At 46.4% G+C, this 23,218-nt stretch overlaps 1 protein-coding gene across 2 annotated transcripts in view; it reads right to left on the reverse strand.

The window, feature by feature from the left end:
- Nucleotides 1–12,586, reverse strand: part of LOC119655727 (neuropeptide-like 1) — a 116,728-nt gene extending 104,142 nt beyond the window's left edge. For both annotated transcript variants that reach the window (XM_038061764.1, XM_038061765.1), the window contains exon 1: nt 12,145–12,586. In XM_038061764.1, the coding sequence (XP_037917692.1) occupies nt 12,145–12,222 (78 nt within the window). In that variant the 5' untranslated portion in view covers nt 12,223–12,586. The remainder of the gene's footprint in view (nt 1–12,144) is intronic.
- Between the last annotated feature and the right edge of the window lie 10,632 nt (nt 12,587–23,218).

Genomic DNA, 23,218 nt, shown 5'->3' on the forward strand with positions numbered 1-23,218 from the left:
CTGTCCATTTGCCCGTCTCTCCGTCTGTCTGTCCGTCACACCAAATTTACTCCGGAACGGCTGAACCTATTGTCACTAAATTTGATGAAAATATGTGGTCTGTTTGTTCTTTTACATGCATCGGGAGGCATTATTTTGCGTAAAGATTAAGGGAGGCTCTCGACATATGCGAAAGAGAATTTTTTCTTCACAGAATATGGTGATGTGGGGAATTGGATGAAAAGTTTCGATTGGGACTTTTCACAAGTACTTTTACACGGGGGAATGAGCAACACCCGGTCCACGAGCCACGAACTGCGAAACCCTTCAGCAAAGTGGCCGAGAGCCACTTACGTGTGGTGCTGGCGGATAGCAATTCCAATAGCACAAACTAGCGCCGGAGGTGTGGATCAGTGTTGATGCCGGGCTGTCGGAAATCGTCATTGGGCATCTCCTGGACGCCAAGGGCGAACACACGGGGTCGATCCCCTGCTTTGATTCCTCTCAGGTGGTCCGTGGTTTCTCCTTTATAGCTTGCGGGGACCAATTCTCTAAGGACTTTCTCGGTTCGTGCGTCGCAAAGATCAGCAACCCCTGGGAGAGCGTAAACCTCAAAGTCATCTTTTACGACAAGATTCCGAGGAGACTGGTCGCTCGCATCTGGTTGCCGAAAATCTCCATGGATGAGGTCAGACAAACAGCGAAACTTTTCTATTCCTTATAAACGGAAAGTGCCTGGAGGCACTGAAAAATTGGGCTACAAAGTGCGAATCGGGACAGCAATGCAAACATGCAAGTGTTCCGCTCTGCGAAACCAGACGGCAAGGTGGACCCAATCGACGGGTATCGACGGGGACTGATGAAAGCCCCACGCAAGCAGATCATCATCAAGTAACGCAGATAAATCTGCAACTCTCGAAATGCACCTCAGCTAATCTGCTTGTCTTCTTCCTAGAGGAAGAGATCGACATCGCACTAGTACAGAAGCCTTGGGTCGAAGGCGACCGAATCATTGAAGGGCTCCAAAGCAAATATTATAATTCATTCAACAGCACAGGATGCGCTGATCAGGACAAACCTTGGCCATAGATCCCCGGAGGAAAAGTCTCCACGCTTTTGTGTGTCGGGACCTGGGTTCTAGTGGCCTAGTCTTGGTGAAACTGGAGCAGGTGAGGACAGAAAACGTGCCTATCTCTTCGGCTTACATGGCTCATGACCGATCAGCTCCGCCAAAAGAACTACAATATTTGACGGCATCATAGCAACAAAGAAGCTCCGCCAATGCAAATAGTACGCTTTGTAGCAGCTCCTAAATCAACTAAAGAGGTGAGCCATTCTTTGATTATATTATTAATACCAATTTATGGGCGTGTAACAGGGGCAGTACACCAACCTTCCATTTCTCCAATTCGGAAAACTGTGACGGTTGGAAGGAGGTCCTTGATATCACCCAACTAACCAACAATGGGAATGGTGAGCTGAAGAGTGTCCGACCAGAGATCCTTCCCAGATCATAGTTGGGTACTTTCCAGTCTAGATCTCGCTGCAGACGTCTCCGAACCCTTCAGAGATCCCAGGAGGATCAACTGGAGGAAATTTAGTCAAGTTATCGAGAACAAACTCTCCGGTGCACAAATTGGCAAAATTGGTACGACAAACGAACTGGAGTCAGAAGTCAGGGTTCTGAAAAAGTCATTCGATACCGCTTTAAGAAGTCTCGTACCCGGCTAAATACAGCAAGGAGACACTGGCACCGTGGTAGATGAAGACCTTGGCACGGTTAAGCGATGACTGCAGTACAAGCAGTATACCCTAGCTGCCTTCTTGGATATTCATAGAGGGAACATTCAATAAGGTTATTACCGACAACGTCAAGGAAGCCTTGACCAGTATTGGATTGGAGGGGTATCTAACGCATTGAATTATATCCATGCTAAGAACCAGGATAATCCAGTCGGATCTGGGAGGTAACTACTTGACCAAAGCTGTGAACAGACTCCAACTCCGAGGATGGTTCTCGGGATGAACACAGCTATGATGCGTCCTATCCAGTGCGGCTCAATTGTATAGTGGCAGGTTTTGAGCAAAAACTGAAACAGAATAAAGCTTAATAGAATTCAAAGAACCGCATGTGCAGGTGCTACCGAGGCTCTTCAATCCTGTCCGACAGACGCTTTCAATGTGCTTCTGCACCTCCTCCGCTAAAACCTCCACATTAAATACGTTGCAGCGTGCAGTGCCGTCAGACTACGTGAGTCCGTATGTTGGACAGGAAAGCCTCACGGCCATAGTAACATCCTTGACGAAATATGTCGGGAAATCTGGGCATTCCCCACGGACTATGCCACACGCAAGCTGAACTTGACAAGAAATTTTGCTGTAGACTTTCCAACCAGGGTAGAATGGAAGACCGACAACGCGTTGCAAGGTTATGATACTATTCTTCACCGACGGATCAAAGATAGTCTGTGGAGTCCGTGCGGGGGTTTTCTCGAATACTTACAGTGTATCCAAGTCCTATGGTCTCCCAGATTTTGCCAGTGTATTCCAAGCGGAAGTACTGGCGATACTGGAAGCCTGTCGATGGCTGAGGCATGATCCAAGCCCCAAGCGTAACATAGTCAGTCTGACCTATAGCCAAGTGGCCATTAAGGCCTTGTACTCAGCGACGACATCCTCCAGACTGGTTGGACAGTGCAGAAACGCACTGAACAGTCTGGGCGGCACGCTTAAGGTCACCCTCCTCTAGATTCCCGGTCATAGAAACATAGAGGGAAATGATCGGCTGACGGACTGGCCAGGCTCTGCTATTGGCAGTCCTTCGGCGGGTACAGTCAGTGTTTCGCTGGCGACTGTCAAGGGACCACGTATGCAAGTCAAGGAGGATTTGTCCCGCTTATAACAAGACCCGATCACAAGAGCCCCTGCGTCAGATGTGTGAAAATGCATACAAGGTCACGGTGGTCTGTAGCTCATAGGGGACCTCCGAAGCTGCAGCGAAGAAGGGAAACCCTCAAGCACTTCCTTTGCGGCTGCCTTGTTCTAGCTAGAGTCAGGCTACGGACACTGGGTATATCATTCTTTGAGGACATCAGAGAGATTCCTACCTACAGGGTGATGGTATTGGCAGGCTCTGAAGATCTCAGCCGGCTAGACGCAGCCTTCCCCCCCCCCCCCCTCTCCGCTCTCATCTCAGCACCACAGCGCTAATTGGCCTGTTCGAAGCGGCCACTGATCCTTACCTACCTACATGATCAATGATCACCATTTCATGCCAATTTTTCTGATATTTATTAATAAGTTCCCGTTCATTCAATCTTTCTAAAAATATCGAAGTAAATTCCCATTCACTCCATTTAGTATTAGGTTGCCTCTCCAGAAAAATCAAACTGTAAATTTTTTCCTACGGAGGAACTACCAATTTTAGAAACCTGTTCTGTGCCTCCAAGCATATTCTATTTCCATCATCATCATCATCATCAACGGCGCAACAACCAGTATCCGGTCTAGGCCTGCCTTAATAAGGAACTCCAGACATCCAGGTTTTGCGCCGAGGTCCACCAATTCGATATCCCCAAAAGCTGTCTGGCGTCCTGACCCACGCCATCGCTCCATCTTAGGCAGGGTCTGCCTCGTCTTCTTTTCCTACCATAGATATTGCCCTTATAGACTTTCCGGGTGGGATCATCCTCATCCATACGGATTAAGTGACCCGCCCACCGTAACCTATTGAGCCGGATTTTATCCACAACCGAACGGTCATGGTATCGCTCATAGATTTCATCATTGTGTAGGCTACGGAATCGTCCATCCTCATGTAGGGGGCCAAAAATTCTTCGGAGGATTCTTCTCTCGAACGCGGCCAAGAGTTCGCAATTTTTCTTGCTAAGAACCCAAGTTTCCGAGGAATACATGAGGGCTGGCAAGATCATAGTCTTGTACAGTAAGAGCTTTGACCCTATGGTGAGACGTTTCGAGCGGAACAGTCTTTGTAAGCTGAAATAGGCTCTGTTGGCTGACAACAACCGTGCGCGGATTTCATCATCGTAGTTGTTATCGGTTGTGATTTTCGACCCTAGATAGGAGAAATTATCAACGGTCTCAAAGTTGTATTCTCCTATCCTTATTCTTCTTTGTGTTTGACCAGTGCGGTTTGACGTTGTTGGTTGGTTCATCTTCGGTGCTAACGTTGCCACCATATATTTTGTCTTGCCTTCATTGATGTGCAGCCAAAGATCTCGCGCCAATTGTCGCCTGCTCGATCTGGATGAAGGCAGTTTGTACGTCTCGGTTCGTTCTTCCCATGATATTGATATCGTCAGCATAGGCCAGTAGTTGAGTGGACTTAAAGAGGATCGTATCTCTTGCATTTACCTCAGCATCACGGATCACTTTCTCGAGGGCCAGGTTAAAGAAGACGCATGATAGGCATCCCCTTGTCGTAGACCGTTGTTGATGTCGAAAGGTCTTGAGAGTGATCCTGCTGCTTTTATCTGGCACACATTGGTCAGGGTCAGTCTTATCAGTTTCGTCGGGATACCGAATTCTCTCATGGCCGTGTACAGTTTTACCTGGCTATGCTATCATAGGCGGCTTTAAAGTCGATGAATAGATGGTGCAACTGTTGTCCATATTCCAACAGTTTTTCCATCGCTTGCCGCAGAGAGAAAATCTGATTTGTTGCTGATTTGCATGGAGTGAAGCCTCTTTGGTATGGGCCAATGATGTTCTGGGCGTATGGGGCTATCCGGCCTAGCAAGATAGAGGAGAATATCTTATAGATGATACTCAGCAACGTGATACCTCTATAATTGCTGCACTGTGTGATATCTCCCTTTTTATGTATGAGACAGATAATGCCTCGTTGCCAATCGTCAGGCATTGATTCGCTGTCCCATACCTTGAGCACAAGTTGGTGAACCACTTGGTGTAAATGGTCGCCTCCATATTTAACCAATTCGGCTGTAATTCCATCGGCTCCTGGCGACTTATGATTTTTTAGCCGATGAATTGCACGGACTATTTCTCCTAAACTTGGTGGTGGCAGTATTTGTCCGTCGTCTTCAGTTGGCGGGACCTCCAACTCGCTAATGTTCTGGTTGTTCAGTAGCTCGTCAAAGTACTCAACCCATCGCTCCAGTATGCCCATTCTGTCGGAAATCAGATATCCCTCTTTGTCTCGACAGAATGAGCATCGAGGTGTATAAGGCTTCATCCTACTGACTTGTTGGTAAAACTTCCGCGCCTGGTGCGGCTTCTCCCTGTACTTTTCTAGTTCACAGATTTCTTGGTTCTCCCAGGCTTCGTTTTTCCGTCTGTGAAGTCGCTTCTCCACTCGACGGAGTTCGTGATAAGTCTCTGCGCGTGCCCGCGTTCTTTGAGAATGTAACATTACTCGGTATGCGACCCTTCCTTTGCTAGCTTACATTCATCGTCAAACCAGCCGTTCCGACTCCTTTTGCTGCTGGGACCAAGTATGTTTATGGCCGTATCAATGATAACGTTCTTCAGGTGGTTGTGAAGATCATTTGTTGATGCTTCATCTCCAGGTCCTCTGTTGACTGCGGTTATTGCGACATCCATTTCCCTCTTATAGGTGTCGCGGAGGGCTGTGTTGTGGATGGCTCCAGTATTCACTCTCAACTGATTGTCAGAGGAGATTGACGGTGGTGTCGTAATTCGAGCTCGGAGCACCATGCCAACGATATAGTGGTCCGAGTCTATATTGGCCCCCCTATATGTTCTGACATTCATCAAGGCTGAGAGGTGGCGGCGGTCGATCAACACGTGGTCAATTTGGTTGAAAGTGATCCCGTCTAGAGAGGCCCATGTATGTTTGGGGACCGCTTTCCGCGCAAACCAGTGTACTTCCATCAACAATTTCGTGTGACCCTGCGACTTAAATAATCCGCAGTCCGTTATCATTTGTATTTTCGTGTAAGCTATAGGAGCCAACGTATCGCCTGAATACGGCCTCCTTCCCTACTTGGCTGTTAAAATCCCAAAGTATGATTTTGATACGATATCTGGGACGGGCTTCGAGGGTTCGTTCTATTGCCTTGTAGAAGGTATCCTTCTCCGACTCTGCAGTCTCCACTGTAGGGGTGTGAACGTTCCATGAGGAAATGCGCAAATCGTTATTCCGTTGTCGTTCCCGGGTTCGTCGTTGTATAATTCGTCCAGTCCGAGGCTCCTGTTGTGGCCAGAACGAATGAACTATATAAAAGGGTCTCGAGAAATAGTGCCCAATTGTAATTTAATACAGAAAACTCTCTCACCTTTTAACTTCCCACAGAACTCTAGAATTCATTCAAATATTTCCAAAATTAATATAAAAAGTTTCTATCATTTGGAAAACGATCATTGACCTTTTTTGTTCTTGTTTGCGCATAGATTTAGTAATGCTGCATATTACGAAATGCATTAATAACGCTTGCTTCTGCCTAAAGAGAAATTTTGTGTGTGCATTTCCGAATTATGGGATATAGCAGGGCCATCTTTGGGTGAGGGGCGGTTCAGCTAGTGCTTTATAACTAAGTTAGAAGTAGCGGCGAGTGCATCTAAACAGAAGAAAAAAGCAGTGTTGGTGGGCATTGTGAGTTGTAATTTTGCCATTAAATTTTCAAAAAATAGAAATCTAGTGCTCAGGAAATTCGCATGAATTGTCTCAGTTTTAATTTGGACGATAATTTACAAATAAAACTCTGTTTGAGGATGGTACTTAGCAATGAAAAGGTTGGCGTAGGCTGGCAGCAACAAGCAATCCTACCTGATCTCTCTTGGTGACAGGTCGCGCGACAGGCCGACCAAGAAAATGCGTACAATGTCGTTAGAAACAAGATGATTAGATTGAGTCACACGCCTCGGAAAAATGCTAGGGCCCCCACCTCAGTCGACGCGGCAGGACGGGCCCCGGTCCATGTTTTCCTAGCATTTAATAGCAAAAATCATTTCGCGGAACTTGTCGAAAAATGGAATGATCGTCTCATGCAACATGGTTTCAAATTGAATCTAAACAAAACTGAATTTTTGACGACCGATCCCCATGAAACAGGCACAATCACTGTCAGCGGCAGTGATCTGCCCAGAACTGAACGATTTAAATATCTCGGGTCAACGCTATCAGCCAATGGAGAACTGCGTTATGAAATTGCTTCACTCATTACGGGACCTGGATGAGGTGGCGTTCCACAACTGGTGTTCTTTGTGATCGACGTATCAGCGAACGTCTCAAATCTAAAATTCACCGCAATGTCGTCCGTCCTGTCGCCCTCTATGGTTCTGAGTGTTGGCCGACTAAAAAAGACAATGAACGGTGTCTTGCGGTAATGGAGACGAAATTGTTGCGTTGGACTTGGACACGTTGGACACGTTTTGGTCACATCCGAAGTGAGGATATCTGCTATCAATATGGGGTTGCACAGATTGTGGAAAAATTGCGAGAGAGGCGTCTTCGATGGTATGGTCACGCAATTCGCGCTAACGAGAATTCACTTGCCAAGATTGGTCTGAACATCGAAGTCGATGGTAAACGACCAAAAGGCAGGCCGAAAAAAACGATGTCTTGATACGTTGGATGGGGATTTAAAAGCCTCGATATTGCATCCAGATCAGGTATTTGATACAGCCAAATGACGAAACCGATCGCAACGAACCGACCCTGTTAGTGAATGGGACAAAGGCTGGAGAAAACGAAAAAAAAGAAGAGGATTTGCGTCAGGATTTAGCGACGATCGAAAGTTGTTAAGTGAGCTTTACAGACCTCCAGGCGGAACTACCGGAGGACAGGAGGAATCGTCGTTTGTGCATTTATCTGCAACGCTGTCGCCAAGACCTTGAACCGAAAGTATCATAATTCGATCAGATATGTGAACGTGTGCTAATTTTGTTTTCCCTACTTGCGAAATCCACTTTAAAGTAAGACATAGAAGCATATCCTCATAAAATTGGGATTGTGCCCTATTTATATCGATTGCAATGTAATCTAACTTGAAATTAAGTTTTCTCTGAAAATTCGTTTACATTAGGCTTTCGAGAACCTTTTTATGATCTCAAGTTGCTAGAGGCAATTACTCCAAAGATTTAGCATTATCGAAAGTGAAATGAATTCTACTCCGCATGAATATCTGAGGCGGGAGAAGCATCCATTGAGAATCTGATCCATCAAGGATCTTCCCTCTCGAAAGCAGCACTAGGGTCGGGAGTTTTACGGTTCCACGTGCGCGGCTGAGTCGTTTTAAGGTTTTGAGTGAAACAAAATCTGTCTGTCCGTCTAACCGTCTGTCTGTCTGTCCGTCTTTTTTGTGGGTTGGAAGGTTCAAAAACAACCGCTGGCTCCCCCATGAGACTTTTCCCCACTAAAATCACCTCAATTATCCTTCGCTTATCCTGCGGGACTGCCAGGATCAGTTACGAACTGCGGCTCATGTAGTTATTTCCTACTTCCCTCCGAAGCTCCTCCTTCCTTAGCAGGTCATGGGGCGCCTCCATTAATTTTTCCATCCCCCCTCAAGCTGTTTCAGAAGCTAGCATATGGTCCACAGTATGCTCGGGTGACAACCACGCCCGGCGTCAAATTCCGCTTCAGATCTGTGTGCGGCTCGGCTCGGACAGTTAAAAACAACATGCTCCGCATCCTCCGGAATCATCTCGCATGTCAGGCAATATGGGGAATCGTGACTCCCTAAGCGATAAAGATATACACGGTCCCCTCCGTGTCCGCTTAGGAATTGAGGCAGGTCGTAGCAAACATCACAGTGCCTTAGTTAGATCCATTTTGGGACATCAGGAATAGTCATGTGAGTCCAGCATCCTTTTGGTGAATCATCTCATTTTCTGCCACTCCTCCCAGGAATAGTCCTGTGAGTCCAGCGTCCTTTAGGTGAATCATCTCATTTTCTGCCACTCCAAAGACTAGATTCACTACGTGCTAATTGCGGACGACAGTTACAGGACTCGCCGATTTCATATGATGGGTCATATAGGTGTTAACCCTCGTTCGACAAGATGTCAGTGGGGACCATGCCTTCTATCATACATCCTGCTTCGTCTAATGTTCTGCAGTAAGCACACGACGTTCACTCAATCGTTATGGGACTGCGATTTTTCTCCTATTTGCTTCTTGCTGGAGCTGCATAGAGCAAGATGGAGCTGACAACTCTCGAGATAAAGATGTTTACCTAGGGCTATTGATATTCGGCAACATTCTTGCAACAATGTAACAACACCGGAATTGAATTTCAGCCTTTGATCAATGGTGACTCCTACGTATTTAAGCGTTTGTTGCGAACGTATGATGTGCTAATTCTGATCTTTATGGACATCTGCTTAGTTTTTTTGGTGATCAAAACTACCCCGATTTTATGCTTCTAGCTAAGATCTAGTTTCAAAAATAGCCTCGTTTGTGAGGACCTCGATCTTGTACCACGATAGTCATTCCGATATCGACCGCAAACTTGACGATTGCCACTCCTTTCGGTAGTTGCAACTTCAAAATTCCGTCATACATTATTATCCAGACGAGAGGACCGAGGACTGATCCCTGCGGAACCTCACAGATTGTTCTATATGTCTATCGTCCGAATTATAGCACAACAGCCTCTCATAGGAGAGGCTGTTGCTCAATATTGCAATATTGCATTCTTCACATCGAGAGTGACTACCGCGCAAAACTGCAATTTTCATCACCATACCGATCGCATTGACCGTATATCATGGCTTTCAGAATCCAAACTGCCTAACTGAGAGGCCACCCTTCCTTTCTATAATTTGTACAAGCTTATTGACGATGACTCGTTCGAAAAGCTTGCGAGCTATTCAAAACGTACATGTCGAGGATTATCTTTCCTGCACCATGGAAGCGGCAGAAGCTGGTGCTGCTACCTAAGGCTGGCAAACCCATATGTCGTCTAGACACTATAGGGAAAATGTTGGAGCGTGTAATTTATAATAGATTACTCCCGGTCATCGAGAGCCAAGGCGGTCTCTCAGATCGGCAGTATGGGTTCCGTAAAGCCAGATCAACCATTGATGCCATCAAAATGGTTACTGGCTTGGCGGAAATGATGGTGATCCTGGGTGTAGGGAATGCATAATGTAGGGAATGCATTCAGCTCGGCCAATTAGAACGTTATTCGAAAATCTCTGGCGTCGATTGGTGGTCCCACCTACTTTCCTGCTCTTGTCGATAGCTACTTGCAAGAGCAGACGCCTGGTATAATACCGATAATGGACCCAAGGAGTACATTGCCTCCGCGGGTGTCCCACAGGGTTCTGTACTGGACTCACTACTGTGAAACATCCTATATAATAATGTACTTAACCTTCCGGTTCCGGAGGAGGCCACGGTCTGCATTAGAATCGGAAATCGTATTATCACTTCCAAGCAAACCATCAAATACTTGGAAGTGATAATAGACACTGGAAAGAATGATGCCGAACATAGGAGGGTCGCGACATACTTGCCGGCTACTCATAGCCAACGTGGTGAGTTCTATCTTGCTGTATGCAGTCCCAAGTTAGGAAAAGCGCTGCATGTTTTAGGCAATGCACATAAGCTGACTACGGTCTATAGAAGGGTGCATTCTACCGCCAGGACCATCTCAGATGATGCAACGTTCTATGCCTTCCATCGGAGAGTGGCATGGGTAGATCGATTCTAATGTCACCCAGTTTCTCACCGGCTATGGAGGATACCGTCAATACCTGTTTAGGTTTAAATTCGATACCACATCCCATTGTCCAAAAAGCGATAGGGTCCCAGACGATACAGTGCACGTATTCTTCCAATGTCTTACTTTCGTGGAGGAACCTGGAGGAAACTCTCGGTGAAGTGCTATCACCAGAAAATGTTGCCCGAAGAATGATAGCTCGCCCGGAGGATTGGGATGCGATCAATTCCATGATCGCAGCAATCCAGGATAAACTGCGAAAAACAGAAGAAGTGATCAAGGCGCGGTCACGAACCTCGCAGATAGACAAAAAGAGATCTAGCTAAAGTAAGTTAACCCCGTCCCGTGATGTAATACCTAAAGGTGGTTCCACGTTGGGAGTGGTTTTAGTGGGTAAAAATCCCACACTCTGGGGTCCCCGGCCAGAGTCTTTTAAAGATTTCCACCTCCTCGAAAAAAAAAACAGACAGACAGACAGTAAACCGATTTCAATTAGGTTTTGCTTTACACAAAACATTGCAAACCGGGTTGAAAAAATCCGAAAGTTCAGTAAAGAATCCTGGATGTGAGGTCACATCAAATCAAAGAAGAATCCTGCCGACTGCGTTTCGAGAGGCATCACACCCCCTGAGTTATTGAAACACCGGCTATGGTGCCAAGGTCTGCCCTAGCTTCTGGAAGGACGACTGTCTGATCAAGTAGCTTGCATCACTGGTATTGCCAAAGAAGGTAGTATACTACAACGATTTATAGATGTCGAAATAAATTCCCATTCACCCCATTTAATATTCGACTATCTATCCAGAAAAATCCAAGTGTAAATGTTTTCGTACGGAGGAACTACCAATTTTAGAAATCTATTCGGTACTTGCAGGCATATTTCATTTCCATAATTCTTTCAATTAATCGCAAAAATATTGCTATAGAACAAGAGCAACTCTACAATTGTTAATCCGAATAAATGGATTCGGATTAGTAAGCATATAGTTTTCAATTTATCCCGAGGCCTACCTCCAGGACCTGAAACTCAATCGGTGTCCTTTTGGGTATTGAAAAACATAGAATGATCAATTTCTCCAATATACAATACACAGAGAGCTCAAATACATTCAATGGTAATCTCTCAAATTGAATCTGAACCATAGACAATGCATAGAGCACTGAACAGTAATGGGCACATCCTGGCGCAACATATTAACTAGTATACCTGGACGAAGCTCCAGAAGCCCAACTATTGGAAATATGCCAATTTCCCATACTATCCAACTACAAATGGGACTATCCAAGCAAGTAAAATTTTCAATGACTCAATGACTCTTCTTTCAAAAAGCCCCACGAACGGCAAGGATATTTCTCGTTGAAATGCTCTTCTGGTCAACAGTCCTACGATCGGACTAAGTCAAACAGCACCAAATAAATAATGGATCCCTCACCAGCACATAAACTCCATATATATATATATATACTTTTAAATTTATAAACTAAATCCACTTACTGCATTCAGGAGCATGCACAGGAAGATCCAGGCTTTCAGGAATAATTTTCTTCGGCACAAATCACCACCTCTTCCCATCTTTGCTGTCCTTTTATTGTCCTTTCTGTCACAAACAAATTATTTTACAACCCGTTTATTTGCCCAGTGATAGCGGAATAAGCAGTACACAGCACAGCACTTGTAAGAAAATAATTATTCTGTAGAATTGTTCGTATGTCAGCAGAGGAGCAATTAAGGGAAGCACTAATTGAATGTCCTTAAAGCAAACTGAGTGAAAACAACGACGTTCCAGCTTTTCTCACGCGAACTATTTTTAACGGAAATTTTCTGAGACTATGTTGCACTTCAACTTTGGAGCTATGTGACGCCTCAAAAAGCCAAAAGGACACTGAAGAAGGAAGCAACAATTGCAGGACTCTTATAGCGAAACAAGTTACACGAACCGTTTACTTCTAAGAGAGCTCCGTGCTTCGGTATCCCTTTTATGGAGAACCGACTGCATAGAAAGCGAACATGTTGCACGCTCCCGGCAAGGACATGCGTAGAAAGCTGTACAGAAGAAGGGGGTCCGTTTTGATTCAAATATAATTGCACAGGAGGATCTTCTACACAAATAGGCTTATGTAGGAAGATATAGTATAGGACTGCCCTGAGACGTTGAAGAAAATGCCATAGCATTGCACTGTAGCTAAAGAAACTAGATTGAAGACAGTCGGCGTAATAATCGCCAGGTACGGCCAAACCTATAACCTACCCCATCACTTAATTCCTCTTCCCAAAACCAAAAGCTAAGGCACTTAATATGATAGAAACGGTGGACTAACTAAGCCCACGAACCCGCAACCCCTATGACCATCATAATACCTAAACCCAAAGCGTCATTATGGGCAAAATCCCGGCAAAAGGATACTCCCAAAGTATACATGCAAGTTGAAAACATTCAAGTAGACTCTTTCACTTTATTCGTCACTATTGCAGCCCAAATAGCTAACCATGAAATATGGAAGGAGTAGCGTCTTTTGACTATACGTTGGCCAGATAGCATTGTTGGCCCATATATCAATGTCCTGTATTTTTCGTATCGGGTGATAACTGCTAAATTGATTGCCCGAGGGAGCAAATTTTTTCCAAGCTAATAAGTTTTAGGACTCATATAATTTTTTTTTTAGGGATTTTTTTCACTTTATGGAATCGTTGAACAGATTCATAAAAGGACGCGATTTATAGTGGGAGGGAAAAAGTTGAGCGTTTCGTGGGGGGGGGAGAGAATTATGATGTTTTACACAGCATTTCAATGGCACTTCAGCACTTAGTGGTAATTTTACGAGCAAGAGTCCTTAAATTGGTTCATAACAAAAATGTATAGAATACTTGCGAATGCATTCCAACTGTTGGACACTTCGGAAAATTATGTGGACCAAGGAGTAGACCATTTGTTTGCAGGAAAATAGAAGCTATTTTACAAAAGCGGTCAGTAGATTGTAATGATAAGAGTGATAATAGGAGATCAGGTCGATCATCCTGCGTGGCCGATAATGACCTAGAGGGCAGAGCTATCCCAAAAATCTTCCATACTGGACACAATATGAATCACTTGCCGTTCCGCAGGCGTATTGCGTAAATTCTTGCAGAATCACCATCAATCCCGTCACAACAATGCAGAGCAATGTTTTCTTCTGCCGCTTCATTCGCTTTCACAAGAAACTCTTCTTTTTCTTTTGCCTTCAAACAAAGCCAAACCAAAACTCTCTTCTTCACCTCCGCACAGTTTCATCCGCTTCCATAAGAAACTCTTCTTTTTCTTTTGCCTTCAAACAAAGCCAAACCAAAACTCTCTTCTTCACCTCCGCACAGCTTCATCCGCTTCCACAAGAAACTCTTCTTTTACTTCTCTCGATCCAGAACTTCTTCTTTTCTTCCGTCTTCAAACAAAGCCCAACCACAACTCCCCGTTCTTTTTCACTGCACCGCTTCACTTCCCGCTACATAACCTTTCTCACTCCTAGGCAATGTTGCGGGAACATGCGCGTGCGCCTGCGGATACGGCAAACCATTCGCCTCTTGTCAAGATCAATTCGCCCGAATGCATTCAATAATGTGCAATCTGCGGCGAACATTAAGGCAATTGCACACTATTAAATGCATTGTTTAAGCAAATTAATTAAGAAAGAACCGAATGAGATTCCGCTCCCGTCGCGCAGCCGCGGTCACTACAAGCTGAAATATCAAAGCACACAGTTTACTATTCCACTTTGGTAAAGTACTGCCTTTCAGAAATAACAAGGGGAGCAGAGTCAAGCGGGCTCAACTCTTCAGAGCCAGTCCATAGCATTTACCAAATATAGCAGCTCCCCGACCCTGCAACTAGAGATGTTTTTTGAGGTCCCCAAAGATGGAATGGTTTAGCTAGCGTCCGTTCCTTGGTTATATCTAGAGCTTCGGAATCGCAAAGGAGGTGCCTGAGGGTTTCTCCCCTCCTTTTCCAGCAATGCGAATTGTAGGATACACCGAGTGCGGCGGCATGGTTCTCTATAGGCCGGCTCCCTCTCGAACACCACCTTGTCACGATGGAGTAGTCTGCAGTAGTTTACTACAACACTAAGGGTATCCAAAAACACATGAAGATGGAAATAAAGGATTGTAACTCCTCTCCAAGTAGTAAGAAGTCACAGACTTCGAATCCACCCGCGACTTTGACAAATCAGGTTGTGGCCGAGCCACGGATTTTAGTGGCTTTACCACATTCATGATCCCCCACGGGGAAATCTGTGGAAGACAGGCTCTCCACTTCAGTGCAAAACCTACCTTCGGTTTCTATGACGCGGTCAGCCAGAAAGGATAGTACAGCAACACCCTTAATGAGAGAAACTGAAAACCTGACTAGGCCTGCCTGTCGGTTATACTATTTCCTAACTTTTCCAAAAAACGAGAGAAGAAGGCTGTACAGAAGGAAACTCCAGCAAAAGAAAAGGGAGTACAGGTTCGCTGTCAGAACCTTCTCCTCTGCCTCTACCAGGACGCATCTGGTCTAATTCCTGTATTTGGAAACAGATCTATACGGCCCGGATACCGTGAACCTGGGAGGGCTCCCAGCCGACCACAATGAATGGCACTACGAAAGAAGGCGAAATTTCTTGGGAATGAGGACACTGCCAAGTGTGGCGATGTCCAGAAAAATCATACGCAAAAAAGCGGAACTTTCGGCGGAAGGTGAGGACAAGCTAGTAACCCCGGTGAGGTCCGCACTAAAAGCAGCAAACTCTTCAGTTAGTGGCAGGTTTCATATTAGACTACACTCATGTCTGCAAACATAAGAGTTAGTCAAATTAACATGCAGCCTCTTCCTATATACTGGCGACAAGACTGGTAAAGTCGCAGGACTGTCCTTATATATTTCTGGTTCAAGAGTCTGTCTCTCGCGCTCTCTGGACTGGCAAAATCATTGTCTTGTACAGTAAGAGCTTTGACCCGATGGTGGGACGTTTCGAGCGGAACAGTTTTCGTAAGCTGAAATAGGCTCTGTTGGCTGACAGCGGCGGGAATGCTCTCTCTCTCTCTCTCTCTCTCTCTCTCTCTCTCTGGTATTGGATCAGTGAAGGGAACTAGGATCTTCTTCGATGGAAGGTCCTCGAGGCCGAGGCCTGCGTTGTGATGTGAAAATTGTTATAGTCATCCATGCTGAGACAATCCTGTTCCCAGGATCTTGATCAACTTACAATACCAGGTTAGTGGTAAGAAGAGAAATGTCATAATTGCCTCTGCTCACTTACCCTATGATTGTTTGAGGCTTCTGATAGTGTATGCAGAATCAAGTGAGAGGGGGTAGCTATTTCATTTTTTCACTTTAGCTGGTCTGATGACCGCGTGTGCCATTACGTTCGTGGGGCCAAGAGTGCTAGATGAAGTCACACTCTCAGATCACTTAGAATTACTTAGAATTTAGTCTGACTATTGCAGACGAACAGTCGGTAATACAAAGACGGAATCCTTGGAAAACAGATTGAACAAAGTTCAATGAACTTCTTGGCGATAAAGTGGAGTTTCCTACGCTACTAAGGACTCCTTTGGCGATAGAAGATCAATTGGACACCTAAATCGGGCTTACAAAAGCAATAAGAATAAAAACTAGTTAAACTTCCAGAACTCACAGCGTGAATATAGGAGGCTCGTAAAAAGTTCGAAAGAGGCTCTTTTAGAGCTATCTATGAGGAGCATAATGCGAAAGGGAGACTTCCAGGCTGTGCAGAGTCCTTCTTAAGGATGAGTCGGCCAGGTTAGACTGCCTTAGAAAACCGGATGGTACTTCCACGAACTCAGTTGAGTCTATACAGACTGCCTTGGAAGTACACCACCCGGGAGAACAGGTCTCAGAAGTGGGAGGAAGAGAATTGGCGATTTCTGCAAACCTCTCAACACGAAGGTGTTGGAGGGGAATTGGGACACTGTGAGAGCGGTTGTTACCAGTGAAAAGGCGAGAGCTGCTATACCATCATTTCTACACTTCAAAGCACCTGACATGGATGGCAGCCAGTGATACTAAAGGAGGGTATAGAGCACTTAGAGTGACTGGTAAGACATATGTTTCGTGGATGTCTTGCTCTGGGCTACATGCCTTCCTCTTGGAAAAGATTAAGGTGGTCTTCATACCAAAGCCTGCGAAAGATGACTCCAAAGAACTTAATGGCTTAATATCCTTTTCGCTGAAATGTCTGTAGAAACTGGTTAAGAGTCACATTCACGAGAAGGCTAACCAACGTGAAGTTCTATGAGTCTGCTATTCATTCTTTGGTTACAAAGATAGAGGACGTAACTCTGAATGACTAGTTCGCGATGGGGGTATTGGTGGACATTGAAGGGACTGTGCATCCTTGCAAAAGCTCACTGATGCTGCCAGAGAGTATGGTGTTGAGGAAACTTTAATTAAGTGGATCTACATTATACTAACGCAGAAATTGCTGTGTGTTGAAGTGGGTTTCTATTGCTACCTAATAACGGAAGCGACGAAAGACTGCCCTCATGGAGGTGTACTATCGCCACTTCTGTGAAGTATGCTGATAAATTCACTACTATGTGCATTGAAAAATCTGCCATTACACCCTGAAGCTTATGCGGATGACGAACCTGTGCTAGCTGTTGGTCGAGATCTCAGAACGGTGGGTAGAAATACACCACGCGCCGTTGATTTGATTGACAGCTTATGGACTGTATAGGCGGACATTTGCCTCGACATGGGGATTTAGGTCTATCTAGAATATCGGCGATTCGTAATACGGTGGAATTACTCAGGGTACCTGGTCATTATGGTGTAGAGGGAAATAAAATCTCGGATGCCTTAGCAAAAGAGGCTTCAACTTCCCCCATGCCCGGACCGGAACCAGCAATTGGGGTGTCAGTAGCATTGGCTGATGCTGCTATCAAAAACTGGGAACAACCTTCCCATAATGACAGGTGGAGAAGCCTTTATGCTGCTAGACACACCAAACTTTTCCTGTCAGAACCAAACAAACATAATGCAAAGTTTATCCTGTCGAAAAGCAACAAGACTTGCAGAAATATTGCGGGCATTCTGACTGGCCAGAATAGGAATTATGCACGATGATGCGTGTCCATCCAAGGAACATTTTCTATGTGAGTGCCCCGCCTATGAATTATTAGACATCAGATTTTTAGTACTGATGTGCTCCAACTGCAGCGGGTAGCATCACATTAACTAATGGAAATCCTACGATATAAACGAATCCGGGATATTCCATTAGACGGAGAATCGAGTATAATGGACCAATAAGATCTGAGTGCTCAGAGGCTTTACCTCTCCCCCACTCCAAATACTCACACACACGCACAATACTCTCAGATCGTCGGTGCTTAGTTTATGGCCGCATTCCACCGTATGGTAGATGATTTAGCCACCACAGATTTTATGGGTTTTCGGGAGTACTTGATAGCCAACTCTACCTCCTTCGTATGCTCCCTAAATCTAGTGGTTACCAGCCTTTTCGTTTGTCCGATATACACCTTCGGATAGTCTAAGCAAGCGATTTTATAAATATTGCTCATCTCCTCTACGGTTTTTCGGCCCTTCTCTCTAGCAAGCTGAAGTTTCAGCTGGTAGATACGACTTGATCTAACCAGTTGCAAGCCAACCTTTTTAACGTGCGTTTTATATGCTTGGAAAGATTAGAGAAGGTGACACTTGACCTTTTTAATGTGGTAGAAGTCGATTGTTGTCTGTACAGTGTAGTGAGGTTACTATGTTCTATCCTTCGTGCGTGTCTCCTGATCATCGTATCTATGGTGGTGCTGTTGTACCCGTTCTTCCTTGCGGTGTCCATAATCTAGTGTTTTTTTGATCTCGTAGTCCTCCTCTGGGAGTAGGATTGCCAGAAGGCGGTGAGGCAATATCTATGGTAGAAGAAGAAGACGAGACAGTCCCATCCTAAGATGGAGCGATGGTGTAGGTTAGGACACCAGACCGCTTTTAGGGATATCGAATTGTTAGACCTGGGGTGTCTGGAGTTCCTTACTAAGATAGCCTAGAGGGATACCGGCCGTTGTGCTGTTGATGATGATGAAAATCGAGTTGATACTGTTCTGTGCTAGTGTTCTTTCTGTATTGCTATATGGGAGTCACACAAGGAAAGTGAACTCTACGGTTTCTCAAAAGCTCCAAACTATCGTCATTACCTCTCTGCGTGGTATCACCGGAATACATCGGCTTGACACTATCTCAGAGAAAAACTTGGTCAGCACGGCAGACGGAAGTGGCATTGCATTACTGGCTACGCGATGCAGAGAAATCCACTCTCCTAAGATGGCCGCCGAGTGGGTCGCCCCAAGGCACTTGGCACAGAACAGTAGAGAAGGAGTGCGAACTTCTCGGGATGTCGTGGGGGGAGCTAAAGCGCATTTCAGGTAATCGCGACAGTTGTCGCACTATACCCCACCAACGGGAGGAACTTGAACTGGCTCCAATGATGGACCCGTTCAGAAGGAGCTCGATTTTTCGCAGACCCCCTCCCGCACGGGCACAAGCCCCCACGATCGCTACCCCCAGTGGGAAGCGTATAGAGGGAGTCTTCGATGAGGAAGAATCACTGACGCCGATTCACCCGAGCGATGTTTTGGGCAATGATCAGTCTGGAGCTGCCTTTACTGCCCTCGGTAAAAAGATCATAGAGCTGTGTGAGTTTATAAAAGAGCGCAGGAACATTCACCAGAATATAAGGGCCATGATTTTAAAACGCATCCGTTTGACGTACGGCAAGGCCCAGGTTGAACGAGTAGGGAAGTCGCCGATTGGAAAAGTGAACCAAGCAACTCAAGTAACGCCGGTTCAAAACACAAAAGGGGAGAAACCGGAAAAAAGGCTGCGCGAGAAGCTGAATGACTCAACAGGCCAGCAAACCCCGAAAAGAAAAAAGGACTCAACTCCCAAAAAGGCGGAGTTCATGAAAAGTACGTCTGAAGCTGCCAGTGAAAATACTGCAGTGGGATCGAGAAAAGGGATCGAACCTTCAAAGGCGGATGCGGAAGCTTGGAGGAAGGTAGAACCGCGGAAAAGAAATTATCGGAGGAAGATTAGATCGGAGGTGATTTTCAATTCCAAACGGGGCGAAGGGTCATACGCCGACATTCTCAGGAAAGTGAAGGCAGCCCCCAACTCATCAATTTGAGAGACAACGTCAGTCGCATTAGACGGTCCCAGAAGGGAGATCTTACGTTGGAACTTAAGAAATCCAAGGATGTAACCGCGGACAAATTCTTCAGCTAAATCGGGAAGACTTTAGGGCAGGAAGCCGACATAAGAGCTAGCCGGCCGAAGATCACTATAATCTGCAAAGATATGGATGAAATCTCGACGAAGGAGGAGGTTCGCGAAGCGTTGGAGAAACAGTTCGATCTTGCCGAACTACAAGAGTCAGTGGTGAAAACGCTAAGGAAAGCCTATGAGGGAACACAAACCGCCATCATCAGCCGACCAGTGGAGAACGCACTCAAACTGTTAGCAGCAGGGAGAGTGAGAATAGGTTGGGTTATGTGTCACCTTAGGGAACAGGTGGCGTTGAAACAGTGCTTTAGATGCCTTGGCTTTGGTCACATCGCGAAGGCATGGACTAACCCAAAAGACAGGTCAAAGCAATGCAGCAGATGCGGAGTGGAAGGCCATATCAGCAAGGACTGCGGAGCTGACCCAAATTGTCTACTGTGCAAAGGAAAGGAGGGTGTGGACCATCGGCACATTGCGGGCAGCAGCAGGTGCCCGGAATACAGGAGAGCTCTTAGCACAAATCGCAGATGAGGTTGGTACAAATCAACCTCAACCACTGCGGGGCGACGCAGGATCTACTCGTGTAAACCATCCGCGAGAAAAACATCGATGTGGCCATACTAAGTGAACCATACCGAAACCGCGGTGGTAGCGTTTGGGTCAAAGACCAAATGGGCCAAGCAGCGCTGTGGACTTGTGGAGAACAAGCCTTCCAGGAAATAATGGAGCACCCGGAGGAGGGCTTCATCAGAGCGAAGGTGAAGGGCATCCACATCTACAGCTGCTATGCTCCACCCAGCGCTACACTCGTCGAATATGAGCGGATGCTTGCTGCTCTTGTTTTGGATGCAAGAGGACGTTGGCCGATCATAATAGGAGGCGATTTCAATACGTAGGCTCTTGAATGGGGCAGCCGGATAACTAAAGTCAGGGGACGTGTTCTCCTCGAAGCATTCGCGGAGCTGGACGTGGTACTGGCGAAAGTTGGGTCTTCGTACACTTTCCGGGGAAGGGGCCTGGGATATATAGTGGACCTGACATACGTGAGTGCCACTTTAGCCAATAGAATCGCTTGTCATGTCAGTGAGGACTATACTCACAGCGACCACGAGGCAATCTGCATAGAGATTAAGGGCGGATCGAGCTCGAAAAAGAGTTTTCGCAGAATGCCGGGTGGTATGCTTGGCTGGACAGTGAAAGCTTTCGAGGGGGACACGCTTTCCGCTGTGCTCAAACCCGACATATCCCTGAATGGTACGGCTGGAGAGAAAGCCACCCAGATCACTCGATGGGTGACGGAAGCATGCGATGCTACTATGCCCAGAAGGCGATTGCTCCCCAGTAGGCAATCCAACTACTGGTGGAACAACGAAATCGCAAGTGTGCGAGCCGCATGTTTTCGAGCAAGGAGGCTCAGGGGAAAACCCGGTGGCGACGGTCGAGAGGAGGCACACAAGCAATTGCGTGGCCGCCTAAAGGAAGCCATTCGGAGGAGCAAGAAGAACTGCTTCAAACAGCTGTGCGACCATGCCGACATAAACCCTTGGGGCGATGCTTACAGAGTGGTGATGAAAAGGCTGCGGAAATCACCCCAGGTGACCTGTCCGCGCCTCCTGAAACAGATTGTTACCACTCTGTTCCCTCACCACGAAAATAGGGGAAAGCAAATTTTTGTCCAGCTAAATGACGGCATAATACCGCCTGTAACTGTGGAGGAGTTGCGGGAAATATGTGGTAGGTTCGGTGACAACAAGGCCCCAGGTTTGGATGGCATCGCCAACCGAGCTTTGCAACTGGCAGTGAAGACTAGGCCCGACCTTTTCGCCAACACCTTCGAGGCGTGCCTAAAAGAAGGAATATTCCCTGTCCAGTGGAAAAAGCAAAAGTTGGTGTTGCTTCCGAACCCTGGCAAGCCACCTGGAAACCCAGCGTCGTATCGTCCTATCTGCCTGTTGGATACAATGGGGAAGATTAAGGAGAGAGTCATCTACAACTGACTCCTGCCCATCATCGAAGCCAGCAATGGTTTGTCGGTTTGGTTTGGTTTCCGACGCGCCCACTCTACGGTGGACGCAATTGGCATGGTGGTAAACCTGGCAAAAGGTGCACTGATTTCTGACGGCTGCTGGATGTGAAAAACGCATTCAACTCGGCCAACTGAAATAGAATTAAAGGGGCGTTGGCTGACATAGGTGTCCCCGGATACTTAGCAAATTTGGTGGAAAACTACCTCTCAGAGAGGACTCTCTGGTACGGGACGGATGAGGGCCCTAAAGAGTACATTGTCACAGCCGGGGTACCACAGGGATCGGTATTTGGTCCCCTGTTGTGGAATATCCGTCCCAGAGGGAACTACGATTGTCGGCTTTGCTGATGACCTAGCTGTGGTTGCTGCAGCAAAACACCCAGAAGATGTAGAGGTTTACGCAACAGAAACAGTGAGAGCGGTAAAGTCCTGGCTAGAAAAGGCCGGGCTGACCTTGGCGGACGCGAAAACGGAAGCGGTCTTAATAACGAAACGCAAGAAAAATAACACGGTAAAAGTGGAGGTCGGTGGACATACGGTCGTGTCAAATACCTGAGGGTAATAATTGACACCAAATTGAGTTTTAGGGAACACCTAGAGTATGCATGCCAAAAGCCAGCCAGTGCCACCACGGCACTTGCAAAAATGTTGCCAAATATTGGTGAACCGAAACATTGCCGGAGGTTGGTGCTAGCCGGAGTGGTGCGCTCCATCCTGCTCTACTCGTCGCCTGTGTGGGCAGAGGCGCTTGCAAACTCTCAGAGACGGAAGCAGGTGAACTCGGTTTACCGGCGGATGGCTTTGAGGGTTTGCAGTGCTTTTAGAACCAAATCAGATGAGGCAGTATTGGTGGTGGCAGGCATGATTCTGGTTGACATTCTGGCCAAAGAAATGAGTGTCCTGTACAATGCAAGACATATGGAAGGGCATGCACAGCGTAGAAATGCGGCAAGGTCAGAATCGCTTGATCTCAGGCAACGCAGATGGGACGAGTGTACGAAACGTCGGTGGACGCACAGGCTCATTCCCAACATTAGAGTGTGGCTTGAGCGAAAACATGGGGAGACCAACTAGCACATTACCCGGTTCCTCACGGGACACGGTGGTTGCTACAGGCAGTATCTGCACCGCTTTGGGTTGGATGATTCTCCGAACTGTCCCAGATGCGATGGCATACCGGAGGATCCAGAGCATGTGTTGTTTCACTGCCCACGATTTGCGATGGAGAGAAGGAGCTTAAACCAGGTGCTGGGTTAGGAGCGCGACCCCGGAGATCTTGG

This window comes from Hermetia illucens, chromosome 4 (assembly GCF_905115235.1).
Source record: "Hermetia illucens chromosome 4, iHerIll2.2.curated.20191125, whole genome shotgun sequence".
In the NCBI taxonomy this organism is placed as follows: Eukaryota; Metazoa; Arthropoda; class Insecta; order Diptera; family Stratiomyidae; genus Hermetia; species Hermetia illucens.